The 10297-nt window shown below is 43.4% G+C and overlaps 1 protein-coding gene across 2 annotated transcripts; it reads left to right on the top strand.

Moving 5' to 3' along the window:
• Positions 1 to 1737: 1737 nt before the first annotated feature.
• LOC138852367 (uncharacterized) lies at positions 1738 to 7945 on the top strand. Of its 2 annotated transcripts, XM_070082584.1 has the most exons (3): positions 1738 to 2673; positions 3777 to 3895; positions 7166 to 7945. In XM_070082584.1, the coding sequence occupies exons 1-2, from the start codon at positions 2280 to 2282 to the stop codon at positions 3785 to 3787; spliced, it is 405 nt and encodes a 134-aa protein (XP_069938685.1). In that variant the 5' UTR covers positions 1738 to 2279; the 3' UTR covers positions 3788 to 3895; positions 7166 to 7945. The 2 variants fall into 2 exon arrangements, 1 of the variants encoding a protein (XP_069938685.1); XR_011391696.1 differs by lacking the exon at positions 3777 to 3895.
• The last annotated feature ends 2352 nt before the right edge of the window (positions 7946 to 10297 follow it).

Genomic DNA, 10297 nt, shown 5'->3' with positions numbered 1-10297 from the left:
GCTCACACTATTAGTGTACGTGCTCAGCTCACACCATCTGTGTACGTGCTCAGCTCACACCATCAGTGTACGTGCTCAGCTCACACCAATGTACGTGCTCAGCTCACACCATCTGTGTACGTGCTCAGCTCTCACCATCAGTGTACGTGCTCAGCTCACACCATCAGTATACGTGCTCAGCTCACACCATCAGTGCACGTGCTCATCTCACACCATCAGTGGACGTGCTCAGCTCACACCATCAGTGTACGTGCTCAGCTTACACCATCAGTGTACGTGCTCAGCTCACACCATCAGTATACGTGCTCAGCTCACACCATCAGTGTACGTGCTCAACTCACACCATCAGTATACGTGCTCAGCTCACACCATCAGCGGACGTGCTCAGTTCACACCATGAGTGTACGTGCTCAGCTCACACCATCAGTGTACGTGCTCAGCTTACACCATCAGTGTACGTGCTCAGCTCACACCATCAGTGCACGTGCTCAGCTCACACCAGTGTACGTGGTCAGCTCACACCAGTGTACGTGCTCAGCTCACACCATCAGTGTACGTGCTCAGCTCAAACCATCAGTGTACGTGCTCACTTCACACCATCAGTGTACGTGCTCAGCTCACACCATCAGTGCACGTGCTCAGCTCACACCATCAGTGTACGTGCTCAGCTCACACCATGAGTGTACGTGCTCCGCTCACACCATCAGTGTACGTGCTAATCTCACACCATCAGTGTACGTGCTCAGCTCACACCATGAGTGTACGTGCTCAGCTAACACCATCAGTGTACGTGCTCAGCTCACACCATCAGTGTACGTGCTCAGCTCACACCATGAGTGTACGTGCTCAGCTCACACCATCAGTGTACGTGCTCAGTTCACACCATGAGTGTACGTGCTCAGCTCACACCATCAGTGCACGTGCTCAGCTCACACCATCAGTGTACGTGCTCAGCTCACACCATGAGTGTACGTGCTCAGCTCAAACCATCAGTGTACGTGCTCAGCTCACACCATCAGTGTACGTGCTGAGCTAACACCATCAGTGTACGTGCTCAGCTCACACAATCAGTGCACGTGCTCAGCTCACACCATGAGTGTACGTGCTCAGCTCACACCATCAGTGTACGTGCTCAGCTCACACCATCAGTGTACGTGCTCAGCTCACACCAGTGTACGTGCTCAGCTCACACCATCAGTGTACGTGCTCAGCTCACACCAGTGTACGTGCTCAGCTCACACAATCAGTGTTAGTTTAGTTTAATATGTTTATTATGCACCCCATACCCATCCTGTGGGCGGTAGTCAAAAGATTACAGAGGTACATAATTGGTCCAGGGAGTGGACCCCAAAGTTTTGATAGCTGAGCAAGAAACAGATGTAATGAACTCGTAATTTACAAAGGTAATGAACTCCATGTATGTGTTTTGTCACAATTATTACAAGTTACAAAGGTATTTACAGATTACAGAGGTACGTACACACACACACACACACACACACACACACTGTCATGCCCCTATGGTTAACCTTCCTTTAATATTACATTGCGGTCATTTCCTTTAATAGCTAAATTGGAAATGAACGTCCTTGTATTATTAAGATTAATTCTTATTAACAATTATAATTTATGTAACATGGCCATGATAAGTTTAATTGGAGCTATAGTAACCTGCCTGCCGCCCAGTGTGCCGGTGTGTAGTTAGCCGTGATGTTCGATGGTTATACCCCCCCCTTCCCCCCCCCCCCTTTATGTTCAACTACTCTACTGAGTGTTGGTGAGTCACGTCACGTGACCCACTTTACCTGTATGCTCAAGGTTGAGGGACGAGCAGTGAAGAAGTAGCAGCCAACGAGAACACTCCTGCTCGTCTCTGGTAACTGGCCAAGATTTATTAGCCGGCCTGGACATATTCTGTTTTATTCTGACTGCTTCCAATTGGGAAACAAGACTTTAATGTATAAAGTAATCTCCATTTATATATATGTTATATCTAGGATATCCTCCTAATCCTCTGTCTTGAAAGCCTTATGTATATGTTGGATACTACAGAAGAAACATGTATTCTTAACTTATATACGATAATTCGTATATTATAACTGGCTTTTGTTATATTATGAATATACTTAATTAAAATTAGGCATTCCGGAGGATCATTATTATTACCCTAACCTCTCTGACCAAAATTGTTATGCTCTAAAAAGGAAATAGTTGTTACAATACTTGGAGTGTAACAAGTGGGGGCCTGTCCGGGAGCATAACACTGAATTTCCTTTAAAATGAATGTAGAAATGGCAGAGAGGTTTGAAGATATAACAAAGGAGAAATTACAAAATTTGAAGCTTCAATCTTGTTGGCAATTAGCACGAAGCTTGGGCATAAAATACGACAGGCATTTCACTGCCCAGACAGTCAGATGTATGATACAGAATGTCCTTTTTCCAGATGAGCAGGATCCAGAGATCGAGAATGGAGAAGCAGATATTCCTTCCTTTTTGAATTCTTTTCTACAGACGCCCGAGGCCGAAATTACGACGCTAACAACCCCTACTGGAGACGACGGACATGAACTTCCTGATACTCGGAAACGCTACGCTGCTACAACGACTCCAATTCCATCTCCAAGGACTATATGGGGAACAGAACTCAATCACACTAAAGAAACGGATCCAGGTAAACCATTTACAGATAGTTTTGAAACAGAACAAGAAGTCCTTTTGGATGATGAACACGTTCCACCTCAAATCTCTTTAGCCCTTTTGACTACTATTCAATCTAAGGAGAATTTTGAACGTCTAGAACGTATTTTATTGCTTCAAACCTCCTTTGTAGAAGCCCAGAGAAAGTTAAAAAGGGAGAATTTTGAACGTGAATCTTTGCTTTATGAACGGGAAGTACTGAGGAAGAAAAGAGAATCCAGTAATATGTATACAATCCCTTCATTTGACCTTGGAAAAGCAGCCTCTTTGATGCCTAAATTTACGGAGGATAATTTAGATTCATTTTTTGAAGCATTCGAAAATCAGGCGAAGGTGATGCAATGGCCTCCTAAATATTGGGCTGCTTTAATACATTCATCTTTAATAGGAAAAGCCCAAACCATAACTGCCAACTTACCTTTTGAACAATATTCTGATTATACTCGGGTAAAAGATTGTCTTCTGAAAGCTTATGATTTATTACCTGTCAGTTATTTGAAAATGTTTAGAACTCTGAAGAAATATCCTCAGCAGTCTTGGGTGGACTTTGCCAGGGAAAAGCTCTCTGCTTTCGAGCGTTGGCGTAGGGCCGCGGGAGCCGCCTCAGTCGAGTCACTTTCCCAGCTGATGTTGCATGAAGATCTTTTTAAATATTTTCCAGAGAGGGTGCATACTTATCTTTTGACATTTCCCACTACTAACTTGTTAGATACTGCTGCCCACGCAGATCACTTTGAAATTTCCCATGCTATAACCACAGAAATGTCTAAGGCCCCGGAAAAGAAATCTACTTCCCAAGCTTTTAGTTCAAGATTGACGGCTAGGAAAGCTCCAGCTGGCGAACCTTTGAAGGTGTATTCAGACAAAAAACAGGTGACAAACGGCTCTTTCTCCAGACAGTATCCTAAAGATCAATTACCACTGTGCCTTTTTTGTAAAAAGTTAGGTCATAGACAGTCCCAGTGTTGGCATAAACAGCGGGAAGATAAAACCCAACCAAGAGGGAGGTATCCTACCCAGGTAATAAATTCCTCTCGGAAGTATGAAACTCGTGATGATGAATCTCTACCTTTTCAGGCCTCCTCTAGCAGACCGTCTAATAGATGACTTTACCACGACAGTGCTTCAGAAGAAAAGGTCCGAGTAGCTATGGAACCCTACTTTTCCCAGGGGAAGTTCGGACTCTGTAAAGAGAGGTTAGTAAATATCACGACCTTTCGAGATACTGGCAGCTATCTCTCTTTATTAAGATCAAACCTGGTAAAGTTACCTACTAGTAGAGAACCCCGGCTAGACGTATTATTAGAGGCTTACGGAGGCACAATAATAAAGGTCCCTATTATAAGGATTTATGTAGAACTGCCTGGATATGTAGGCTGGATCAATGTGGGACTTTCAGATAAACCTTTTCCCATTGCCGGCGTGGATCTATTAATCGGGAACGAAATTGATCAATTGGAGATACCCAGAGAGCCTCTGGTTTTAGATAATCCTTGTGATGTAAATTATGCCTTAGAAGCCTCTGAGGCAGGGCTAGATTTATTTCCCCTTAATGTGGTCACCAGAGCCATGGCTAAGAACTCTAACAATTTGGATATTCAACAGCCTTTAGAAATGTCCGATGAATTAGGTTTGAACTTCCTGTTTAGCGAAGCAATTCAGTCGAGACCCACAGGTGACAAAGTTTTACCAGTCCCTGCGGACCTAGCTAGAAAATGTAATAAAGAAGAATTTCTTATAGCTCTAAAGGACGATAAAAGTTTAACCAATAAGGATAAAGAGGAAGGTTACCTTTTAGATGATGACGGTTTTCTTTGGAAGAGAAATAATGATAATGATTTGAGTTCAAAAGGAAACTTGTTAGTGGTGCCATCGCCCTTACGTAATATGGTATTTGAACTAGCACATGATAATCCACTGGGAGGTCATTTAGGATCTCGTAAGACAGAGAAAAAGATAAGGAAATATTTTTTTTGGCCTCAGATGAGGACTTATATTGCTGACAAACTGCGGAAATGCCACGTTTGTCAAATAATAGGCAAAACGGCGCACAATCCCGCGTCTGCCCCTTTACTTCCAATAAAATGTCCTGAAGAACCTTTTGAAAGATTAGTTATTGATTGTGTAGGACCGTTGCCCCGCACAAAAAGGGGTAACCAGTATATCTTCACTATCATAGATATGGCAACTCGGTATCCTGATGCTATCCCCATGTCCAAAATTAATTCCAGAAATATAGTAAGAGCTTTAATACGCTTCTTTGCTCAAGTAGGCATACCACGTGAAATTCAATCTGACCAAGGTTCTAATTTTACGTCTAAGGTTTTTAAAGAGGCTATGTCTCGATTAGGAGTAAGACAGATCCTCTCTACAGCATATCATCCCCAGTCACAAGGAGTGCTAGAAAGATTCCACCAAACCCTTAAATCTACTTTACGTGCTTACTGTGAGCAATATTCTCGTGAATGGGACGAAGGTTTACCCTTTCTTCTCTTCGCCCTCCGTGAAGCTGAACAAGAAAGTACTAAATACTCTCCATTTGACTTGATTTTTGGACATCAGGTGCGAGGACCCCTAGCCATATTACGAGATTCTTGGATAGGGAAGAGAGGACCTCTTCATCCCAGTCCTCTACTTTGGAAAGAACCTCTCTCCAAATTAAAAAGCTTAGCTGCCGTGAATCTGTCAGAAGCTCAAGCCAAAATGAAGAAATCTTATGACCAAAAGGCTAAATCTCGTTCATTCTCTCCGAATGAATTAGTGTTAGTTAAAAACTTAATTCCAGGACATTCTCTAAAACCTAGATATTTGGGGCCATATGAAATAGTAGACAAAGAAAATGACGTGAATTATCTGGTCCGTGAACCAGGACGACGTAAGAAAATTAAGAGGTATCACATAGATAACTTAAAGAAGTACGAGTCTAGCCTTCTCCCTACTATTATTACCTCTATTCAACCTACATCCACTGAAATAAGGAATGACACTGTAAGGGAAGTAAGAGAATTTAGACTACATAATTCTGAAGTTTTAAAAGAACTAAACCATTTCCTGGAAGTTCTTCCTACCTCCCAAAAATCTCAAATCAAAGAGTTAATCACTAAATATAACTCCATCTTCAAAGATATCCCTACTCCTTGTACATTGGGTTTCCACGATATTGAATTGTTAGAAGATAGTCCAATAAAGCAATCCCCTTACCGGGTCTCTCCTGCTAAGCAAGAATTAATTCAACAAGAAATAAATACATTACTGGAATATAATTTGATAGAACCCAGTTGGACACCTTGGGCCTCTCCCTGTTTATTGGTCCCAAAACCCGATGGTACCGTACGCCTTTGCACGGATTACCGTAAAGTAAATTCAGTCACCAAACCAGATGGGTTTCCATTACCAAGGATTGATGATTTAATAGATGCTGTAGCCGGTGCCAACTTTGTGACCAGATTAGACTTGCTGAGAGGGTATTACCAGGTGCCGTTAACTCCTAGGGCCCAAGAGATTTCCGGGTTCGTAGTTAAGAACGGACTATTTACGTATAAGGTTATGCCTTTCGGCTTGTGTAACGCCGCCTCCTCTTTCCAGAGAATTATGAACATTTTAGTCCAACCCTTAGAAGGTGTAGAGGCATACTTAGACGACCTGGTGGTTTTTAGTGATGACTGGCAGTCTCATTTAGAAAGATTAGAGCAACTACTGAAAGCATTGCAGAAATACAATTTCACTGTAAATTTACAAAAATGTGACTTTGGTAAAGCCCAGATTAAATATCTCTGTTTTAAAATAGGGAAGGGACTAGTAGCCCCCGACCAATTAAAGGTCCAAGCTATTTTAAATTTCCCGTCTCCTCAAGACAGGAAAGCCCTCCAACGATTTTTGGGGATGGCTACTTATTACAGGCGTTTTTGCCCAAACTTTGCTCAAGTTGCCTCCCCCCTGACTAGATTGACCAGTCCTAAATATAAATTTAATTGGGACGAGAATTGTGAACAAGCTTTTAAACGTTTAAAACGTTTCCTTTCCTCTGCCCCAGTATTGCGTGCACCCAATTTCCAAATTCCTTTCACCCTCCATGTTGATGCCAGTGATGCAGCTATAGGTGCTGTCTTATTGCAATCCTTCCAAAACGGTAATATTCTACATCCAATATGTTATTTTTCCTATAAATTAAAAGAATATCAAAGATCTTATTCAACTATAGAAAAAGAAGCCCTGGCTTTAGTGTTGTCCTTAGAACACTTTGACGTATACCTCGGTTATACTCCTCATGTGATAAATATTTACTCAGACCATAATCCTCTAACTTTCATAAATTCTATGAAATCAAAAAATGTTAGAATATTACGCTGGGCTTTAAGGATCCAACCTTACCGGATCTCCATTTTTCACATAAAGGGTTCGAGCAACGTGTTAGCCGATGCTCTCTCTCGCTCCTAATATGGCTTAACTACGGAAATTCTTTGCAGTCAAGCAGTTTCTGGACCAGTTCTAGCAAGTGGATGACTAACCTTGGAATGATGTACCTCCATCCCTATACCAGCTGGTTGGTTTCTTCTACTCCATCAGCATCTTAAACGCCGAGATATTTGCTTGTGGGCCGGGGTGTCATGCCCCTATGGTTAACCTTCCTTTAATATTACATTGCGGTCATTTCCTTTAATAGCTAAATTGGAAATGAACGTCCTTGTATTATTAAGATTAATTCTTATTAACAATTATAATTTATGTAACATGGCCATGATAAGTTTAATTGGAGCTATAGTAACCTGCCTGCCGCCCGGTGTGCCGGTGTGTAGTTAGCCGTGATGTTTGATGGTTATACCCCCCCCTTCCCCCCCCCCCCCCCTTTATGTTCAACTACTCTACTGAGTGTTGGTGAGTCACGTCACGTGACCCACTTTACCTGTATGCTCAAGGTTGAGGGACGAGCAGTGAAGAAGTAGCAGCCAACGAGAACACTCCTGCTCGTCTCTGGTAACTGGCCAAGATTTATTAGCCGGCCTGGACATATTCTGTTTTATTCTGACTGCTTCCAATTGGGAAACAAGACTTTAATGTATAAAGTAATCTCCATTTATATATATGTTATATCTAGGATATCCTCCTAATCCTCTGTTTTGAAAGCCTTATGTATATGTTGGATACTACAGAAGAAACATGTATTCTTAACTTATATACGATAATTCGTATATTATAACTGGCTTTTGTTATATTATGAATATACTTAATTAAAATTAGGCATTCCGGAGGATCATTATTATTACCCTAACCTCTCTGACCAAAATTGTTATGCTCTAAAAAGGAAATAGTTGTTACAATACTTGGAGTGTAACACACACACACACACACACACACACACACACACACACACACACTCATACACATACACTCACACACACAAACACAAACACACACACACACACACACACACACACACACACACACACACACACACACACACACACACACACACACACATATATACACACCCACACACACACACACACACACTCATACACATACACTCACACACACAAACACACACACACACACTCATACACATACACTCACACACTCACACACACACAAACACACACACACAAACTCGTACACACACACACAAACACACACACACACTCAGACACATACACACACACAAAAATAAAACTCACACACACTAACACACACACACACACTCACACACACACACACACACACACACACACACACACACACACACACACACACACACACACAGGAGCTTGGACTCAACCCCTGCAATATCAACTAGGTGAGTGCACACACATACACACACACACGCACACACACACACACACACGCACACACACACACGCACACATGTGGTAATGCTTTATTTACAGCTAGCAAAGTCAGGGTATTTCTCCAGAATGGTCTGTAATATACCACTGTGGATAAAATACTTTGCCATTTCTTGAACACTTCTGAGTGAGTTGTTTCTAAATTCATTAATTTTATCGCACTCCAGTACATAATGACGCAAGGTGTGACAATAATCCATCTGGCAAAGTTTACATTTCGTTTGGTCTACATCTGGTGGTGGTGATTTAACCTGCCAAATATACTTGTAACCCAGACGGAGCCGGGCAGTAGTGACATCCATGATTCTGCTTATTTTGTAGGATGCACAATATCAGTGTACGTGCTCAGCTCACACCATCAGTGTACGTGCTCCGCTCACACCATCAGTGGACGTGCTCAGCTCACACCATGAGTGTAAGTGCTCAGCTCACACCATCAGTGTACGTGCTCAACACACCATCTGTGTACGTGTTCAGCTCACACCATCACTGTACGTTCTCAACACACACCATCTGTGTACGTGTTCAGCTCACACCATCAGTGTACGTGCTCAGCTCACACCATCAGTGTATGTGCTCAGCTCACACCATCAGTGTACGTGCTCAGCTCACGCCATCAGTGTGCGTGCTCAGCTCACACCATCAGTGTACGTGCTCAACACACACCATCTGTGTACGTGTTCAGCTCACACCATCACTGTACGTTCTCAACACACACCATCTGTGTACGTGTTCAGCTCACACCATCAGTGTACGTGCTCAGCTCACACCATCAGTGTATGTGCTCAGCTCACACCATCAGTGTACGTGCTCAGCTCACGCCATCTGTGTGCGTGCTCAGCTCACACCATCAATGTACGTGCTCGACACACACCATCTGTGTACGTGTTCAGCTCACACCATCAGTGTATGTGCTCAGCTCACACCATCAGTGTATGTGCTCAGCTCACACCATCAGTGCACGTGCTCAGCTCACACCATCAGTGAACGTGCTCAGATCACACCATCAGTGCATGTGCTCAGCTCACACCATCAGTGTACGTGCTCAGCTCACACCATCAGTGTACGTGCTCAGCTCACACCTTCAGTGTACGTGCTCAACTCACACCATCAGTGTACGTGCTAAGCTCACACCATCTGTGTACGTGTTCAGCTCACACCATGAGTGTACGTGCTCAGCTCTCACCAGTGTACGTGCTCAGCTCACACAATTAGTGTACATGCTCAGCTCACACTATCAGTGTACGTGCTCAGCTCACACCATCAGTGTACGTGTTCAGATCACACCATGAGTGTACGTGCTCAGCACACACCATCAGTGTACGTTCTCGGCTCACACCATCAGTGTACGTGCTCAGCTCACACCATCACTGCACGTGCTCAGCTCACACCATCAGTGTACATGCTCAGCTCACACCAACAGTGTACGTGATCAGCTCACACCATCAGTGTACGTCCTCAACTCGCACCATCAGTGTACGTGCTCAGCTCACACGATCAGTGTACGTGCTCAGCTTACACCATCAGAGTACGTGCTCAGCTCACACCGTCAGAGTACGTGCTCAGCTCACACCATCAATGTACGTGCTCAGCTCGCACTATTAGTGTACGTGCTCAGCTCACACCATCTGTGTACGTGCTCAGCTCACACCATCAGTGTACGTGCTCAGCTCACACCAATGTACGTGCTCAGCTCACACCATCTGTGTACGTGCTCAGCTCTCACCATCAGTGTACGTGCTCAGCTCACACCATCAG

The sequence above is a fragment of the Cherax quadricarinatus genome, chromosome 1, assembly GCF_038502225.1.
Source record: "Cherax quadricarinatus isolate ZL_2023a chromosome 1, ASM3850222v1, whole genome shotgun sequence".
In the NCBI taxonomy this organism is placed as follows: Eukaryota; Metazoa; Arthropoda; class Malacostraca; order Decapoda; family Parastacidae; genus Cherax; species Cherax quadricarinatus.
This window is presented reverse-complemented; position numbering and strand designations above follow the sequence as displayed.

What these genes read in the sequence shown, in the direction of transcription:
- LOC138852367 (XM_070082584.1), top strand. Translation starts at nt 2,280, where the DNA reads ATGAATGTAGAAATGGCAGAGAGGTTTGAAGATATAACAAAGGAGAAA.